At 35.0% G+C, this 21,180-nt stretch overlaps 2 protein-coding genes across 2 annotated transcripts; one reads left to right on the top strand and one right to left on the bottom strand.

The window, feature by feature from the left end:
* Positions 1 to 11,977: 11,977 nt before the first annotated feature.
* Positions 11,978 to 12,900, top strand: LOC145791883 (protein FAR1-RELATED SEQUENCE 5-like). The gene is made up of 2 exons (XM_082872344.1): positions 11,978 to 12,511; positions 12,805 to 12,900. Exons 1-2 carry the CDS (start codon positions 11,978 to 11,980, stop codon positions 12,898 to 12,900), a joined length of 630 nt encoding a protein of 209 aa, XP_082728470.1.
* Positions 12,901 to 18,204: 5,304 nt separating this feature from the next.
* LOC145791882 (uncharacterized) lies at positions 18,205 to 20,609 on the bottom strand. Its single transcript, XM_082872343.1, has 3 exons — positions 20,568 to 20,609; positions 19,551 to 20,414; positions 18,205 to 18,219 (listed from the first exon to the last, which is right to left on the bottom strand). Exons 1-3 carry the CDS (start codon positions 20,607 to 20,609, stop codon positions 18,205 to 18,207), a joined length of 921 nt encoding a protein of 306 aa, XP_082728469.1.
* Positions 20,610 to 21,180: the final 571 nt, after the last annotated feature.

Here is a 21,180-nt window from a genome sequence, read left to right as displayed (position 1 = left end):
TGTGCCACACCTTGGCCTAGATGTGCCACACCTCGGTACCAATCTAGGAACAAAATCACTTAGGAGCAAGGACAACATCTCGGCCTAGATAATACACATCTCGGCCTTGGTGCTGCACACCTCGGCCTAGATAGTGACATCTCGGCCAATATGCCAGGGCAAAGATGGAGGTCAACCAAAGTGATTCCAAGATAATTACTAGGCTAAGGATGACCTCGGCAACACACCAGGCAAGAACAAAGCATGCAAGCAACACTCAAGCAAAGCAAGGCAAGATTTGCAAATGCAACGTGACAAGACAAGGTTATACATAAATGTATGCAAGTATGACTAAGTTGGAGTGAGGGTTTTTACAGAATCGATCTTCGAACTTTTCATAAATCCCAAATTAAATCAGAATAATGGGCAATTAAATTCAAATCTCCTGAATTAATTAAATGCTAATTATTGAGCAATTAAATTCAAATCTCCTTAATTAATTAAATGCTAATTATTATATGTGATGGGGTCATTATAGTCTCTCCCCTTAGAAAGTTTGGTCCTCCAAACTTAAGGCACTTGTAGCAAAAACCAATCATGTAGCTTTATCTCATTTCATTTCCTTTCCTACATAACTTTCTTTCTATTGACTCTCTTCTCAAAAATTAAGTTTATTTTTCAATCACTTGATGGTTAATAATCCAAATTAGCGATTCATTACCATCTCTATTGTCATCAAACAAAAAGGAGTGTATCATCATATTTGTTTTGGGCAAACCCGTGAGAGAGAGAGAGAGAGAGAGAGAGAGAGAGAGAGAGAGAGAGAGAGAGAGAGAGAGAGAGAGAGAGAGAGAGAGAGAGAGAGAGAGTTCAAATCTTAGAGCTCATGTGCTGGAAATGGTGAAGAAAGGCTAAGGAAAAGCTTGGAAAAGTGAAGGATTGAAGAAAAGTTCAAGATTTTGTCAAGGATTCATCAATTGAAGATTTTAGGTAAGAAATTTAAACTCAAATCTTGTAGAAGCTGAAATCAAGGGATAATTAGATTCAATTTCTTGTAATTAAAAAGAAATTAGCAAGAAAATGAAGAAAATGAGTTAGGCTGATGAATACGGAAATTGATCTCATAATATCATCAAATTGGGTTTGATTTTGAACACTATGAAGTATTTGAGTTTTATATTCACATGCAATACGGATTTTGAAGACCTTTTTTTGTTTTTTTTTTTTTTTATCAGAGGGAAACACCCAAGAAACACAACCAAAGCAACACGAACTAGGCCAAACGTAATAAAGCAGTAAGAGCCAAAGGAGGACAAGAAATCTAGTCTATGGGAAGAGCATTCCTGAGAGAAGCCTGGGCCACCCAGTGCACTACTTTGTTTGCTGCTCTAGGACTCCAAGAAAGCAACAAGTTCAAAAGATCAGCAATCTGTTTGATGTCGAAAAAAATGGCACTACATTCCCCCGGAGGATCAAGTTCAAATACACTTAGCTAAATAACAAACTTGTTACCTCCTTCAATTTCCACCCTGGAAAGGTTGCGAGCTAGAGTGAACTGACAAGATAACCGATATGCGAGGGCCTCACCTTGGAGAGAAGAAGAACACATAGTTTTTTTGACCAAACCATCCAGTAGCCTACCATTCAAATCCTGAAGAATGACAGCAATTGACGCACGATCTAAGCCTTTTTGAATAGCCATATCACAATTTATCTTAAATTTTCCAGTAATTGGACGTCTCCAATTGGCTTCACGTTGATGGTTGCTTCTAAAACTGTGACTTTGATCAGCCCCATGTGAGTTGTTCCTCGTATCAAATTCCTTTTTTGCCTTCCTTGCTCGATACAACGTGGAGATCAGATCAACTGGATTTTGAGAGAAAACAAAATCATTGCGGTCTTTCCCAAACAAACCAACAGATCCAAGCAATTGAGCTGAAGAAGATATTACACTCCTTGTTGTCATTGAAATACTCCATCATCTTGCAGGACCACTTCAAAATTGAATGAGTCTCTGACCAAGAAAATTTATAACCAAACTCACACCCGAACCACACTGGTCTAACCCAATCACACTCAAATAGAAGGTGCTCTACCGATTCTAGCTGCTTGTTGCAAATAGGACAATAACCAGACTCCGCACATTTCCTCAGAAATGACGGATTTTAGGAGGGACATTAGAGACCAAATTAATTTCCAAAAGTTCTTAGGGAGCTGGAAAGATGAAGACGGTCTGTGAATGAGCTCCTTTTCTTTCTTTTTCAAAGCAACATGATAGCCCGACTTCACTGGAAAAGAGCCCTTAGACTCAAAATGCCAAACCAAAGAATCCTCCATACCCTCTTCCGAAATTGGAATAGTGTAAATAGCTTCAACTTTCTTCGTCAAAACTATGCTGTTAAGGGAATCAATTTTCCAGCTCTTGTGTTGAGCTATTTAATTTTATACTTTGAATAGAAAAAAGGAAAAGTCTTATGAAAATTAAGTTTTGGGCTAAAAATTGAGTTAAGATTAAATTCTAAGAGATTATTTTTGTAATTCATCATTTGAGTTTGGTTTTGTTATTTTTCATGAAATTGAATTCCATATTTACATGCATCCTAGATTGTTTAAAAGATGTGAAGGATTTATTCCATGTTTTGGTATAAGAAGAGCAAGCTTTGGAAAATGATGAATTCATGAGCACTTTGAGTTTAATCTTGAATTAAAGGAATTTTGACGTAAATGGTTTGATTTTGATCCTAATTTCACACATACAAATATTTCTCTAAGAGTTTTATAACTTCAATTTCATGATTTAAAGAAAATAGAAAAGAGCTAGAAATCAATTTCATGTAATTTGAAAGGAATTAGTAAAAAGATGAAGAAATTGAATTAGATTCAAGATTATGAAAGTTGATTTAGAGATTAATTATTTTGGGGTTGATTTTGAAAGTTATAGTTAAAATAAGCTTCAAAAATTACATGCAATTGCATTGTAAATTTGATTTTGAAGAAGAATTTTAGAAAACATGAGTTCATGGGTTTTGATTCAAATAAATTAACTAGTAATTATGTTTCATGATTTTGAGTTTGGATTTTAAAGTATTGATGTATGAAACTTTTTGTATTGAATTTTATTTCATAAATTCATGAGTCTCATATTTAATTTCATGCTTATTCTTCAAAGAAAAAGAAGTTCAACAATATTTGAATGCATGGAGTTTGAATTAAGTTTTGACAACTTTATAAGATTTTGAGTAATTGATTTATAAATAAATAAGTGTTTATGTATTATTAAATAAATAATTAATAATACCTAACATAATTCTCTTATTACTTTAGAACGATTGTAACAAAACAGTAATAATAATAATAGCCCAAGTGAAAAAAGGTCCAAGGAATATTGGCTCTACAATTCCCATCCAATTTGAGTAGGGCTAGTTTCAAAAAGAATAAAAGACTTTTCAGCCATTAATTTTGAAAGTGAAATGGTAGAAGTGGTCAAATAACAAGCTTGGAAGATGTCCAATTTTAACACGTCAATCCAAGTCCAAGGAGGTTTACAACAAGAACACAAGCGAATCATGCTCTTACGCAAATTTAATATGTATCTTTAGTTTTTTGAATTTTTACTTGTGTAATAAGGGGATAGTTTTTAGAGTCTCTAGTATTAAGGGTTGGTTTGGGGTGTTCTAAAAAAGTATACTTTTTGTCTTTTTACGAAAAGATGTGCAGAAAAGTAGAGAAGTGATGTGATGGAAAAAAGATAAAAGGATAAAAAGATGGATTATATAGTTCATGCCAAACCAACCCTAAGATTTTATAACATAAAAGACATCAAATATTTTCATAATGGCTAATGGCTAAAGTCTCTCAACATCGATCTAGAAAAAATTCAATTTAGAGCATTTTTCTAAACTTCCCACTCCAGAGAAATTCTCTGGCCTTCCTAGAAAATTTCTTCCCAAAAAATTTCTCTCTAAACCAGAGAATTTCTCTGTATTCCAGTTTAGAGATTTTGGATTCCAGTCTAAAGATTCTAGGAAGGCCAAAAAAATTACGTACAAAGAATTTCTCTGGGTTCAAACTAGAAAACGTTGAAATTTCTCTGAGTTCAAACTGGAGAAATTTAGAAAAAATTAAAATTTCTCTGGATTTGTTCACAAATTTTTCTAGATTTGTTCACAGAGAATTTCTCTAGTTTTGTTCTCAAATTGCTTTGTGTTTGAAATTTAGACTAGTCTGCATTTTCTCAGATTTCTAATCTTCGTCGTTACGTTCATGCCATTAAAACGAAGAAGATCTCAATGGCGGCATAGAACTAGTTCTTCAGTGTAGAGATTTGTTCTGCCATTTCACATCTCGTCCTCTCAGAAACTTGTCGGATTCATCCATCACATTCTTGCAATCGCCTTTGTTTTCGTCGAGATCTAGTAATGGTGCGAACACCTGAGGCCGTTGGAGGTGCGAAGAGAGCTTCATTGGCCGGATCTAGTTGTTCAGGAATAGTTCGTCGGCTGAGATCATCGATCCGGTCGACGACGAGCTTATCGTCTCAAGCTTAGTTGAAAATTCGAACTCAAACGAGCCCGAAACCGACGCCTCAGACGCCAAAGGTGTCACGACCCAAACCCGGCCCTATGGGTTTAACACCGTAACCGGCCAGTAATCCGAGATTACCGAAGGCCTGCAGAACAGTAGAATAATAAAACAGAGTACAGGGCCTGGCAGAAGCCAAAACAGTAAATAAACAATGTCCAATGAGCTGTGACAGTCTATATGCAAAAAGACTTTTCATACATTTGTACGTAGACAGTGCAGAACAGTATGCACAATATTTACAATCATTCAGACTAGGACTTCATCCCTTATATAACAGTACAGTAACATGCAGTCTATACAATCCATTCGGTTATTACAAAACAGTAAGACAGTACAGAAGGGGGAATTGTAAAACACCCCTAAGCCTTAACACGATAGGCTCGGAACCTCGCAATGAGGCACATAGGCTGGCTTGACAAAACTGGAGTAACTCTGACGCTCCTAGCCGCGGTCTGGTGCCTGAACACCTACATATATATATGAGCAGTGAGCTAAAGCCCAGTGAATAACATAATGCGTAAAGAGGTTAAGAATGAATGTCCTTACAGTATGAAAATAGTTCAATTAAACAGTATTTCAGTTGTTCAGTCAGTACAGTCATATGTGGTACACCCATTAGCATAACAGTACAGTAAGCAGTAGGTCTTAAAAGACCGAACAGTAATGATGGCCATCAGTCAGTAAACAGTAGTGGTTCCAACAAGGGAACCGACAGAGATTTCTGTCACAGTAACAGTAAACAGTAGGTGCTAAGGATGCCACAATACAGTTTAGAATATAGGACATACATTCATTCAGTTAACAGTATTAGTTCAGAAAACAGTATAGTTCAGTTGTTCAGAAGATAATCATTTGTGAACATATCTTTACACAATCGTTACTCACAGAGTTCTGGGTTACAGTAAGCTAGAGCGTGCCTCCCCAGTCGCCAATCCTACACAGTTAACAGATTGAACACACTAAGCTACACAGCTGGGAAAGATAGTAACTTAACCCCTAATGCCTCGGTGTGTTCTACATCTATATCCTCAGTAAGATGCCTTAAACTAGGCCTAAGAATGCCTAGAATGGGATGAGGATGCAAAGACGTACTCAAAAAGCAGTTTCAGAAGTTTCAGAAAAACAGAGTCCTGCTCGAGCGCAGGTTTACCCGCTCGAGCGGACATGCAACAAAGGTACACGCTCGAGCATCAACTCTCCCGCTCGAGCGTACTGTAAAAGTACTGGATGGGTGAAATCTCCGCTCGACAGGCGCTCGACGCCCGCTCGATCGTGAGACACATGCCTCCGCTCGATCGCCCATCCTACGCTCGAGCGGACTGTAAAATAGTGCAGAGAAATACTGGATGCTTGGATTCCATGCTCGAGCGTCACTATCCCCGCTCGAGCGGAAGTGCAAAATCTGGGAATTCCAGATTGCACCTCCAAGCCAAAACCAGGTTCAAATGCATCAAAACCGATCCTCTTGGGCTGAATTTCCTGGAAAACTCTTATAAACTCATAGTAAAACATGATTCAAAGCTCAATTTGAGAAATCAAAGCCCAATGGTGTTTAATTCAACTCAATTTCAACCAATTTTCATGAACAAGGAGAGTATGGAAACATGCATGAATTCAAACCAATTCAAAGCTTCAATTTCATGCTCCAGTGAGCCAAATCTTTCAAAAACATGATGGATTCATGGTCTTTTGTAAAAATATGGGCATGCATGCATGAGCTAGGCTCCAATTCAACATATATGGACTAATTCAAGGCTCAAATCACTAGAGGCTCAAAAACTAAGCATGAACAAGTTCAAATACAGTAATAGAAGGTTAAATTCTCTTACCTAAGTCTAGTATTCAAGGCAAGGAAGCTCAACTATGCAAATCTCCTACAAATTCTTCAAGTTTCTAAGCAAATTGTGAAGAACTCAAGCTTTCTCTCCCTCTCTCCCTCTCAAGTCGGCAAGAGCAAGGAAATGGCTGAACAAAATGTTGCCTACGTGTCTAATGAGGCTCAAATATATTGTATTGAGTGGGCCACTAAGGGTTAGTTTAGTAAATAGGGCCAACTTAAGCAATTGATCAATATTTAATCTAATTTAATCATACCTAATCAAGTTTTCAGACAAATACACCATAAAATCACATTAATTATGAGGATCATAAAACATCAATCAATTCCTGGTTCGGCCGCCGATAAGGCCTTCAATTAGCAGTTTAAACATAAAATGTGAACAGATCAAGTAAACAATCAAACAGATAGAATACAGATTAACACACATACTCAGTCAATTCAGTTCCAGTTTTCAGTCAGTCAGTTCAGTACTTTAATCAGTTCAATTATCAGTCATAATCAGTTCAGTTTGACGGTAATCAATGTTTATCGGTAAGCAGTGATGAGGGTTATTACAAAAGGCGTCAAATTTGGAGACAACGAACATATCATGAAGTGCATTGGACTCGCCAGAGCACTGTAAAAGAATCCTCCTCCACCACTGTCTCCAAAGCCATAGTCGGTGCTCAAAAGAGCATTGACGTATGGTGTGAAACAAGTGTTATCAATGTCGTTAGTGTAGATATAGGCCCCGTTTGTTTTCAGAGGTAGAATGATGGGGATTCATAGTGAGGGGATTGTTAGTGAGCGGATTACGTAAAATTGTATTTGTTTTGATGATAGTTGTTAGTGTAGGAATTGTTAAATTATTTTTATATAAAATAATAAAACAAATAAAAAAAATATAAAAAATTAAACATTAATATTTTTTAAAAAAATTCCCAATATATAAAAAATAAAAAATAAATAAAATTTCTAATCCCCTCACTATTTTTCTAATATCATCTCCACCTCCTCCATCGCAATCCCCCTTCCAACCTCCATCTATATCACCTCCTCCATTCTAATCCCCTTCCCAACTCTACAAACAAACACAATACTAAATAATCCCACCTCTATCCTAATCCCCTTCCATCTATTTAACCCCAAAACAAACGGGGCCATAGGGTTCGTGAAAGATTGCGGCTTTTCCATTGTTAGGGTCTTAAAGCTCTGGTCTGAAGTATGTGGCAACTCCGCCGCCATTGGTGGTAGTGGTGGTAGTGGTAGTGATGGGAGTTTCAAACCCTTCTTGTGTGTGTGTGTGTGTGAGAGAGAGAGAGAGAGAGAGAGAGAGAGAGAGAGAGAGAGAGAGAGAGAGAGAGAGAGAGAGAGAGACTTTGGAAGTTGGCGTGGAAAAGTGTGAAGTTGAACCAAGATTGGGTGGGTGAGATATATAGGGATGGGTGAGAAACTTTAGATATCATAAAATAATATTATGAACCTCTTTCATTACAAAAAATGAAAAAGGGATCTAATTTTCTAGTGTAATAAAATAATTAGCATATATATATATATCATTGACAACTGGATGGCACAATGATCATAAAAGATGAGTGGTATATAGTATTACTTGAAATTATACTTAGATGGTTAATTTATTGAATCATTGCAAATTTAATAATGTGATTAGTAGGAGACAAAGTATCTTAGTAAATCTTATTCAATATATTTTAATCAATATTTTTTTATTAAATCAGTCTATCATTTTTATTCCCTTTCAAATGTTCATAGGATTTAATCATACTGGGATAGGATTACAGGCAGAGACGAAATGAGAAGAAAATTATAGAGGTTATGGTCCCTTGTTTTTGTGAACATTATTATTTGTCATAGAATTTTAAATATATATATATATATATATATATAAATATCATTTTATATATAAAATGGCTCCCCAGTATAAAAAAAATATATATATATATATATGTCATTCTTCCTCAAGCAATGATTGAGACCCTACCCCCACGAGACCCCCACAAATTCGAACCACTCATGATATAAACCCCAAACATTTATGGAGGACCAGGATCACTTTGGGAGTGTGGAGGTCATCCCGAAAGGGAGTCCCAAACATTTCCCTTCTTCATCCATCTTGAATTCTCTTTCTATTTTACATCAAAAAAACTTATTCATCCTATTAGAAATTGTTTCTATGATATTTATTTATTTTTTGTATATATAATTTATATATCATATATATATATGTGTGTGTTTTGTGTATATGATAACAAAATTTATTTTTCTTTTAGTCTCTCTGATGATAAAATTTTGGTCTCGTCCATAATTACGGGTAAAAAAATTTCCTGTATTGTTTCCTTGACAATTCTTGAAAATTTGATGTCTTGTTGACCCTTTTAAACAATTAGGAGTGAACATATATCAATTCGGTTTTGACAACTCATGCTTAGCACATGGCTTTGCTCTTGAATATCAAGTGTTTCTAGACATTAAAGTGAAAGTAAAATTAATTGAATAATTTTTTATTAAAAATAAAAAGTCCAATTTTCTGATTTTTAAAATAAAATTAGATTTTATTTTAGTGGACTTTTCTAAAATTTTGATTCATTTAAAGGAAATTAGGCCTTGTAATAATAATAATAATAATAATAATAATAATAATAATAATAATAACAACAACAACAACAACAATTTAAAAAAAAAAAATAACTTTAACAAAAAAGAAAAAAAATCAGGATGATGTTCGGATGACAAACTGGCTGAGTTATTTGACAAGTAATGTTGTGATAATCAAATTTTATATTAAGTTACTTGTTAAATGGTAGGTCATGATTGCATTAGTAGAATAATTTCACTTTTTTTATACAAAAATACTAAGAAAAATGTTAGGAATATCAACAAAATTATTAAAAAATTTACAAAATCACTCATATGTGTGTACGCCCTTCCCAATCAATGCCTGAGCATTCCATACATCGCTATCAAATTGACATTTCTGCACCTTGTGTAGCGTCTCCCAATCCCACATGTGGGTCCCACACTCATGTAAGTGATTTGGTTGATTTCTTGTTAAAATATTTAGTATATCTAGCATTGTTGAAATGTTAAAAGTCACAAATGTTTTATCAAATCATTCGCGTGGGTGTGGGACCCACACCCAAGTGAGCCATACACTCATGTGAGTGTTTTGTAAAATTTTGATAAAGCATTTGAGGTCCTAAAGGCATTCACACCCGCCAAAACAAATTTTGAGTTAAATTATGGCTAAAAAATTAGTTTTCTATTTTACTTAATATTTTTTGTATGTACACTATATCAAACTTTCTATTCTAAAATTAAATTTTATAAAATATTCATTTTGTATTGTTAAAAAGCAGCCAAAATAGGAGAAGTTAATTTTGTGTTATAATATATATATATATATATATATATATATATATATATATATATATATATATATATATATATGCAGTTTCATATTCAAAAAAATAAAAAAATAAAATTGTGCCCAACGACGTCAGGTCACTCTTAAAAATAAATGATAAAATATTATATAACTTGTTAACAATGTATCGCTATATGCAACGATGTAATGTAGCAAAATTAACCAAAAGCTAATTTAGAAATAATTTGTTGAGGCTGATTAAGCAATAATTTTATAATTTGTTAGTTATATTTAACTAAAATTTACATTAGTGGAATATACAAAAATGCTAAGAAAAATGTTAGAAATATCAACAAAATTACTAAAAAATTTATCAAATCACTCATTGGGTGTGGAACATTTATTCAATGCCCCACATGTAGGCCCCACACCCATGCGAGTGATTTGATAAATTTCTTGATAAAAAATTTGATATTCCTAGCATTGTTGAAATGCTAAAGGCTTCAAATATTTTATCAAAATTTTTATCAAATTACTCATATGTTCCCATACCCAAGTGGGCCCCACATTTATATGAGTATTTTATAAAAATTTTGATAAAACATTTAAGGTCTTAACATTACTCTTTTCTATATTGTCTAAGTGATTTTGTTTGGTATAACTTATTGAATTACTTCAAATTATTATTTTTTTTTATTTATAAGAAATTTGTGTCTAAGTGTTGTATGTAAGTTATAACTTTTGTTTGTTTATGAAGCAAAATCAACTTAAATACATTTTTTTAAAAATTATCTAAAAGCAAAAATATATATATATATATATATTATTTTTACTTTTTAGTTATAGAAAATTGTTTGAGGGCTCGAAATCATTGGCTCGAATGGCCCGAAAACGTGGGCTCACGAGCCTATCTCGCCTATCTCGCCTACATAGAGCTGCTACAAGGCTCGAAATATACAATGGCTGGAATGGCTTGAAATTGGTTTCCCTCCGAAAATTTGATGCACGTAGAGCTCACGTGTTTCGCATAGCAAACTAATGAAATGAAACAAAAAACAAAAACAAGAGAGAAGAAAAGGGAGAAAGAGGAAGGTTGTGACCACGACAACGATGGCGAGAGAGGCGACCATGACGACGACCAACCTGGTGTTCACCGACGAGCGTCGCAGACCACCGTCCACCGCTGTTCGGAATCTCCATGCCGAATGTCCTAAACATTTTGTATTTGTGCATGTAGGTAAGTAATTGGTTTATTTGAGATGCATTTGTCTCTTGCTCATAAATCTCATGAACAGATGAACTCTAGGAACCAGATTATCTGTGCAAATAAACAGATTATCATAAATCTCATTTGTCAGATAAACAAGAACCAGATAAACAGATTATAAACAGATAAATCTCATTTGTCTCTTACTCATAAATCTGATAAACAGATAAACAGATTATGTGTGCACTCCAAGAACCAATAACTTTTTTTCATAAACAGATTGAACATCTCGTTATGGGTCAACATTTTTTTTTTCTCAGATGCATTTGTAAAAGGCAATTTATTTGATTTGATCTGTGTTTGTAAAAAAAAAAAATTTTTGGTTGTTCTGGAAGCAAGCCCTTTGTTAAACATTTCCATTGTAGTGATGCATGCCAATTGTTTGATGAAAGTCCCCATAGAGAAATTGTCCTGATTTTTTATGTGTTGGTTGATGAAAGTCCTGATGCTAATCTGTGTCATCTTTCTTGATGCTAATCTGTGTCATACTAAATTATGTTTGAAACTAATTTTGTCATTCAGGGTAATTTACCTAATCTCAGTGTTCTTAATTTACCTAATCAACTCATTACTAAGATCATCTCAATGTAAGAATTAACTCATTACTGAGATCAATGTGTTGAATTAATCTCAGTGTTGTCATCCATTGTTGGTTAACCTTGAAAATGCACTTATATTGTTGTCATCTCAGTGTTGTCATTTACCAGCTAAGAACTTGAAAATCATTGTAAACTATTTCAATGATGTTTGATAAGACATAGAACTTTCATGGACATTAAAACAAATGGTATTAATTAACCTTGAAATGAAATATCCCAATCCAATATAAAAATCTATGTGATTACTGGTTAAGTTGGAGAACCTTAGAAAAATTGAAATGCACATACATCCACTTACACTTGATTTTCTATTTGGTTTGAAGCTACACGAACTACATGCTTCAATGGACATTGATTCAAACAATCCTTCACTGAATGGGAGTGAGGAAGATGAAGAGGCGGAGAACAATCCGTCATTAAATGAGATTGGTGAAGTTGAAGAACCCAATAAGGGCATGTGTTTTAGCTCAAAGCAAGAAGTATATTCGTTTTATGCAAAATATGCGAAGCACCTCGGATTTGCTGTAGCTTATAGAACACAAAATATTGGACAAGATGGGGAAGTAAAATACTTTGGAATTGAATGTACTTGGGCACACAAGAGAACAAAACGATCAGAAGTACACCATCTCGAACCATCTTTGTCATCATTCATTGAATGTAAAGCTAAAGTTACAAAAACTCTACAAAAGGATGGAAGATTTAAGTTGACCACAGTTGTGCTTGAATATACGCATGACTTGATTCCTACTGACTCACAACATTTTGCAATGAATAAGAGAATTCTTACCCCTGTGAAGAGAAGACTAGAAATAAATGATAAAGCAGGGATAGGGGTGGCTAGGAATTTTCATTCTATAGTTGTTGAAGCATGGGGGGTATGAGGCATTAACATTTGATGAACGAGATGCAAGGAATCATATTCAAAGTATGAGAAGATTAAGGCTTGGGGTAGGAGATGCTGAATCAGTTGCACTTTATTTTCATAGGATGCAATAACAAAATTCGAACTTCTATTCTGCAATTGACCTCGATGAAGATGGTCGCATGCAAAACTTGTTTTGGGTGGATGCAAGGAGTAGGGCAACTTATAAAGCATTTGGGGATGTGGTTTCATTTGACACAACTTATCTCATAAACAAATATGATATGCCATTTGCTCTGTTTGTAGGAGTTGATCACCATGGGCAGTCAATTTTGCTTGATTGTGGGTTGTTATCTAATGAGAACACGGAAACATTTGTGTGACTATTCAGAGAATGGTTAAGTTGCATGTCTGACGTTCCTCCAAAAGCTATAATAACAGACCAGTGCAGAGCTATGCAAAATGCCATTGAAGTTGTCTTTCCACAAGCTCAACATCGTTGGTGCTTATGGCATATAATGAAGAAACTTCTTGAGAAATTAAGAGGATATGCCCAATATGGATCCATCAAGTTTGCCTTGCAAAATGCAGTTTATGATTTTTTTACAAAAGATGAATTTGATGAAGAATGGCAATCGATGATTGCAAAGTTCAAGCTAGATGATAATGAATGGTTGGGGGTATTATACAATGAGCAACATAGGTAGATTCCTTCCTATGTGAAGGATGTTTTTTGGGCTGGCATGTCGACTACACAACGAAGTGAGAGTATGAACGCATTTTTTGATGGATATGTGAACTCAAAGACAACTTTAAAGCAATTTGTTGAACAGTATGATAATGCCTTGAGAAGTAAGGTTGAGAAAGAGATGAATGCTGTCATGACCCGAACCCGCCCCCGTGGGTTAAGGACATAACCGGCCAGTAATCATGAGATTACCTACGGCCTCAAACCAAACCGAACGTATTTTAACAGAGTTAATGGGGGCCAAACGGAAGCAATTTAAAAACTTTGTCCTTAGAGCTGTGCTTGCATGGCACGTCAAACAAACCATACATATAAACATTAATAACTCACAACAGAATTACAGTACCAAAAAGTTCTGTACAGACAGGATCATCCAAAACTAAGTCAACCCATAGAACTATATACAGGCATATTCAAAACTTCGCCAACATAGCAGAATAGAACAAAGTGACAAAAGGCGAAGGGGGTCTCGTGCGTGAGACACAAGGGCTGACTTTCAAAAACCTTTGTTGTTCCACACTGACTTCACTGAGGCTGGGTTTGGGCTTCTCTGGGCTCACCTACAAACACATGAATGAGCGTGAACGATAGCCCAGTGAATAATATCAAATACAGAAGTTATATAAACAATATGTAGAACAACATGCTCCAAATGGCCTTGGGCCCAATTCATAATTCTATTTAACATATATAAACATAATTTAAGTCAAGTGACTGTAGTTCCGAACACACTCATTCAAACTTTCATTTGTGTCAAACGGCCTCTGGCCCATTCATTCAGGTCAAAACGGCCTTCAGCCCATTCGTTTATGTCAAAACAGCTTTCGGCCCACTCATTCATGTCAAAATGGCCTTCGGCCCATTCATCCATGTCAAAACGGCCTTCGGCCCATTCATGTGTGTCAAAACGGCCTTTGGCCCATTCATTTATGTCAAAACGGCCTTCGGCCCATTTATACTTTCGTATCAAACCGGCCTTTAGGCCTTTCAAACTTTCATATCAAACTGGCCTTTAGGCCTTTTAAACTTTCATATCAAACTGGCCTTTAAGCCTTTCACCCTTGTCATAATAAATTGGCCTCTTGGCCTTTCAAACTTTCATTTCAAACTGGTCTTTAAGCCTTTCAAACTTGTAATATCAAACTGGCCTCTTGGCCTTTCAAACTTTCATTTCAAACTGGCCTTTAAGCCTTTCAAACTTGTCATATCAAACTGGCCTCTTGGCCTTTCAAACTTTCATTTCAAACTTGTCCACCATTCAAATTAATGAACTTTACAAAACTTACATAGAAGTAAGCAATTGGACAACAACATATTTCAGATATTACTCACAGTGATCGGCTTGTGGATTTACCCTGGAGCTTGACCGTACACATCACATAACACATATGGGTCACAAATAATTCAATCCGTTCTTTAATTCACATATTCCTTTTTAAGTTTCATTCTTATCTCTTTAATTCAATTACAATGCTCAATGTATGCCTAAGAGTGCTTAGAAGTGAAAGGGAACGGAAAAACAGAACACATAATGCATTTTCAAAATTTCAGAAAACAGGTGCCCCGCTCGAGCGTAGACTTCCTCGCTCGAGCGGACCCTTAAGGCATGCAGAAGTACTGGTTGCATCAAAAATACACTCAAGCGTGAAATAGGGCGCTCGAGCGGAAGGCCTGTCTACATAGCTCCCCCGCTCAAGCATGAACTCCTCCGCTCGAGCGGACACCAAGTTTGCAAAAAGTACTGGGAACACGTATTTCCCACTCGAGCGGTAGTTCCCCCACTCGAGCGGACATCAAAATTCTGGGTTTTCCAGAATGTGTTCTTGAGCTCCAATTCGACTTTCAACCAACAATTCATGCATGTTATGGCTCAAATTTCTCATATACACATACTAACATGATATTAATACAAGATTACAACATTAACAAGCTCAATTTCTTGAATTATCTACATGCATGACCCAAATTATCTCAAACTCATCACCAACATGCTCAAATTCAAACATTCAAGACTTACATTCCCATGATTTATACATGCATGTGACATATAACCTTATTCTCATCTCCTTTGATGAAAAGATAGCCAATTACATGGATTTCAACCAAAATTCAACAAGAGTCATGTAATTCAAGCTCTAATATGCAAATTCAAAACAATTTCATACATGCATACATATATAGTCTTCCAATTCAACAAAACCAACTCATTTCTTGTCAATTCTTACTCTTGATTACCCAACTAGCTTGAATACACAAAATTACAAACTAAAATCCAAGAAATACTCCCCTAGGAGCTTTAATTCTCATAATGTATGCTTAATTCTTGAGCTAAATCTTCAAATTCCCAAGCTTCAAGACCAAACATAGATTTTTCTCCCCCCCTCTCTCTCTAATAGCCGACCTTGCCTCTCTCTAGAGAGTTGATCAGCCCAAATGAAGATAAAAGAAGGAAATGGAGTGTATAGTGCCTTTACATAAGTCCCCACTCACCACAATTTAATAATAATAAATAATTGGGCACTAATTCACCAATTTAATCGGTTTAATCTGACCCGAATCAATTTTCAATTAAATTTCACCGTAGGTTCTAAAAATTATGCCAATCACAATGGCGTAATCAGTTTCGGGTTCTGTGGCCGATAAGGCCTCCACTTTAATTTTCAAAGCAGATAATCAAACAGATATTCCTACGGTGAACAGATAGAAATTCAAAACCACATATATTTCACATAGTGGCACACAAAATCATATTAAACACATAATCATACTCATAATAAGGACCGATTAGCATAATTCGAGACAGGGTTATCACAAATGCAGACTTTAAATCTCGAAACAAATTGTATGATTGCGTAACGGTATATGAGTATGAGAAGCAATTTCGTGCAGCCTACATGAATGCAAAATTTAAAGAAGTGCAAGTAGAATTGAAACGACTACTGTATTGTCATGCGAATCTTGTCAAAGAGGAGGGAGCAATTTGTACTTATCATGTGAAGGAGGCTCACGCGCCTATCTCGCCTACCTCGCCTCTGTCTTCATTTTTCTTCTTCTCATACCCAAACTATCTCGCCCGAAGTCCTTATTTTTGTTCTCATACCCAAACTCTGAACTCTGAAACTCTCTATTGCTCTGTTTGTCATCGTTCTGAAGAATCATTTGAGTCTATCTCCTTCAAAACGATGCTGGAAAAAAGTTGTTCTGTCACCTCCTCTCTCCTCCCAATCTCAGGTAAACTTTGTAAACTCAAAAAATTAGGGTTTGATGATTGAGCCCATACTTGCAACTTCTGAAGTTAAACTTGTAGTATTTTGGAAACTCTAAACTAGGGTTTGATGATTGAGCCCAAACTCTATACTTTCATTTTTTTTTTTTTTTGATTTGAGATGCATTTGTTCTGAAGTAAGCTATTTGAGATGTATCTGTTAAAAACAAAAATTATTTGGTTGTTCTGGAATCAGACCCTCAGTTAAACATCTTCCGTTATATTGATGCATGCCAAGTGTTCGATGAAAGTCCCCAACTGATTTTGTTCATTACATATTGATACTTGTAGTTTAGATTTTCATTACATTACAGATTGAACAAAATGTTCATTACAACTTGTTCAATCTGTAATGAAAGTCCCCAACTTGTTCAATCTATGAATCTGCCAAAATGTTCAATCTGTAAACAGATTACCCTGAAAATCTAAACTGATTTTCAATCTGTTAAACATTTTGTTCAATCTGTAATGAAAGTCCCTAACTGATTTTGTTCATTACAGCTTCTGAAGTTAAACTTGTAGTATTTTGGAAAGAAGTTGTTCTGTCAACTGATTTTGTTCATTACAGAAATTCCCTTCCTGTTTTGATGAAAGTCCCCAACTGAGACTCTGTGTAAACCTCTTTCATTAGATTAAAAATTAGAGGATGATGACATATAGTCAATAAGAACCAACTAGTTATTCCAACCTTATGCAGTGAAGGTTGAAACCATCATTAATATTCCAAGTGCCCTATGTAATTCCTACCATGAATCTTGTTTTTTATGTTGTAATTTAACTGCTACATATTCATGGAGCATTGAAGACATGAAATATAGAAACATGGTTTGAAATTAATATTCAAATATTATGCATTTTGTTTATGCAGATTAAAAATGGCTTTTTCTTCTACTAACAACAACAACATTAGATTAAGACCAAAAATATGTGATTGTGGGAAAACAACTGCAATGTATATTGTACGAACCAATGAGAATGGAAATCAAGGGCGTCTCTTTTTTCTTTGCTCATCCAAATATGTAAGTATGTGTTATGAAATTAAACTTGTAGTATTTTGGAAATTATTTGTGTGAATTAAATAATTGATTGTCATGCATTGTAGAGTAAGAGTAACAAAGAACATTGCAATTACTTCAAGTTTGCAGACGATGATGATAAGGACGTTACCTCGACAATCCATTCCAATAGTGGACCTCGTAAAGCTATCCGAACAGAAGAATTGAATGATGTCAAGGCAAGGCTTTCAGAGATGGAAAATGAAATACATGACCATGATAGAAGGCTTCAAAAGATGGACAACAAATTCAACACTATGATTTATGTGATTGTAGTGTGTATCGTTTTGTACTTTATTATGTAAGAATTGAAATGCTTGACTGTTAATTTTTAGAAAAATTTGATGAATGTAATTATGGATGTAATGGACATGTTAACTTTATTATGGATGTAACTTTATTATGGATGAGTGGAAAAGTTCTTCTAACATTCTTCTAATACTCTTCAAAGAACAAATTCTAGCTCTGATATTCTTTCAATCCAAATGTGGTCAACTGCACAAGATAAAGAGCCATACTTCGCAGGGACTTGCCTGAACATTACACCTTACACATTACACCTTGCCTGTTGGTTTGATAAATCTTTAACAGATTGAAAATGTTTAATAGATTGATACATCTTTAACAGATTTAAACAATCATAACCTGTTGAACTGTTTAACAGATTAATAAATGTTTAACAAATTCATAAATGTTTAACAAATTTAAAGAACCATAACTTGCTGAACTGGAAGATTCAACAGATTTAAAGAACCAAAATCAGACAGATTTATAGACAAACAGATTTAGATTCAAAATCTGGCAGATTCAATAGAGCTAACAGATTTAAAGAACCAAAATGTGGCAGATTCATAGACAAACAGATTGAGCATTCAAAATCTGGCAGATTCAACAGATTTAACAGATTTAACAGATTTGAAGAACCAAAATCCGACAGATTCAATGTTGAACAGATTAAGCATTCAAAATCTGGCAAATTCAACAGATTTAATGAACCAAAATCTGGTAGATTCATAGACAAACAGATTGAGCATTCAAAATGTGGCAGATTCATAGGACAAACAGATTGAACATCAGGTAGATTCATACAGAAACAGCTTGAAAATCTAGTAGATTCATGCAGAAATAGATTTAACATCTGGTAGATTAAGAATTCAAAATCTGGCCCATTCAATATACAATTTTCCATCATTCAACATCAATTTCCCATCATTTAACAGAAAATATTACCATTAATCTGCCCCATTCAACATATAATTTGCCATCATTCATAGTTAACCATCAACATACAATTTTCCATCATTTATAGTTAAACATCATTCAACATCATTTATAGTATTCTACAAACAAACTCATCTGAGGAGCATTCCATACAAAAAAAGAAGAAGAGTAAAAGTACAATGCGAAACTAAAAAAAAAAAAGGGGACATTTGGATCTGCATGAAGTGAACAAAATTTGAAGCGATTGTCGAACTTTGACTGCTGATGTTGTTCACCATTCCTGATTGAGTATGAGATTTGCCTCCAATATTGTCCACCGTTTGCATTTGAGTAAACTGTGTCTATTCAATAAACAAGTACACTTTACACATATTGTCCATTCAACGTATATATCAATTAAAACAAGAACAAATATTTTATTTTAAACATTGAGCACATACCGGTACATAAATACTCTGTTGCGTGCCATCCATGCAAGGAAAATAGTAAGGTGCAGTTTGCGTCGCCTTATGATCATAGTAACACAATTTCATTATACATAAAAGACATTAAAATAAAAAATAACCAACAACATAAAAATTCAAATACATATTGGGTCATGATAACTATTGTATTGCATATCATCTGTATCAGGAAAATTTAACTTTCGAGGCTAACATTGAGGAACCGTGCGTCCCTATAGTAAAACACAGACACATTGGCGAATAATTTATCTTAAATACATTCAACAATTTCCATGTCACACACAACAAAAAAAACTTACCCGTGCTTTTGGAGGCTTTTTACTCTTTTCCTTCAACCGATTCACTATTTCATCCACTTTGCTAACCTTCCGTTTGGTATATGGACGTCCTCTTTGGCGAGCAACTATAAGACTAAGCATCTTGCAAGACATGCTTGCTTTTGTAGTACTACGAGCAGACAGACTTCTCAGCGAACTATGAGAAGGTGGTACATTACTAGTAGAAGGTGGCACGTTACTATTAGAAGGTGGTGCATGACTCGCACTACCCGATTGATCTTTTCTCACTTTATCCTTGATTTGTATCAACCCAAGATCATGCACTTTGTGTTTACCATCATCGTTGACAGCAATTTCTAGGATTTCATCTAACATCTTGTGGTATTTATCATGCAACTTTACATTAAGAACAGCCCCGGCTTTAGTGTATGTGGTTGGAATGCATGTGTACCCTCTTTCGATATATTTTCTCCATCTTGATACAATGTATTTATCTAGCACCTGATATATACACCTCTCAAGTAGCACAGTAATTGCATGGGCACACATAATGCCCCTAAACTCAAACCATCGACACATACAATACAATTCACATTCACTTGCATTAAAGTACACAACAAATTCCACAGTCTTCATTTTCTCACCACCAAGAATAGCCTCATTCACATGATAAGTACAAATTGCTCCCTCCTCTTTGACAAGATTCGCACGACAATACAATAGTCGTTTCAATTCTACTTGTACTTCTTTAAATTTTACATTCGTGTAAGCTACACGAAATTGCTTCTCAAACTCATATACCGTTAAGCAATCATACAATTTGTTTCGAGATTTAAAGTCTGCTTTCATCTCTTTCTCAACCTTACTTCTCAAGGCATTATTATACTATTCAACAAATCGCATTAAAGTTGTCTTTGAGTTCACATATCCATCAAAAAATGCGTTCATGCTCTCACTTCGTTGTGTAGTCGACATGCCAGCCCAAAAAACATCTTTCACATAGGCAGGAATCCATCTATGTCGCTCACTGTATAATACCCCCAACCACTCATTATCATCTAGCTTGAACTTTGCAATCATCGCTTGTCATTCTTTATCAAATTCATCTTTTGTAAAACAGTCATAAATTGCATTTTGCAAAGCAAACTTAATGGATTCATATTGGGCATATCCTCTTAATCTCTCAGGAATTTTCTTCATTATATGCCATAAGCATCAATGATGTCGAGCTTGTGGAAAGACAACTTCAATGGCATTTTGTATAGCTCCGCACTAGTCTGTTATTATAGCATTTAGAGGAACGTCAGACATACAACTTAACTATTCTCTGAATAGCCACACAAATTTTTCCGTGTTCTCATTAGATAACAGCCCACAACCAAGCAAAATTGACTGTTTATGGTGATTAACTCCTACAAACAGAGAAAATGACATATCATATTTGTTTATGAGCTAAGTTGTGTCAAACGAAACCACATCCCCAAATGCTTTATAAGTTTCCCTACTCCTTACATCCGCCCAAAACAAGTTTCACATGCGACCATCTTCATCGAGGTCAATTACAGAATAGAAGTTCGAATTTTGTTATTGCATCCTATGAAATAAAGTGCAACTGATTCAACATCTCCTACCCTGAATATGATTCCTCAAT

This window comes from Camellia sinensis, chromosome 5 (genome assembly GCF_055761805.1).
Source record: "Camellia sinensis isolate YWXY chromosome 5, ASM5576180v1, whole genome shotgun sequence".
In the NCBI taxonomy this organism is placed as follows: Eukaryota; Viridiplantae; Streptophyta; class Magnoliopsida; order Ericales; family Theaceae; genus Camellia; species Camellia sinensis.
Note: the sequence above shows the minus strand (reverse complement) of the source record. Positions and strands in the feature narration are given on the sequence as shown.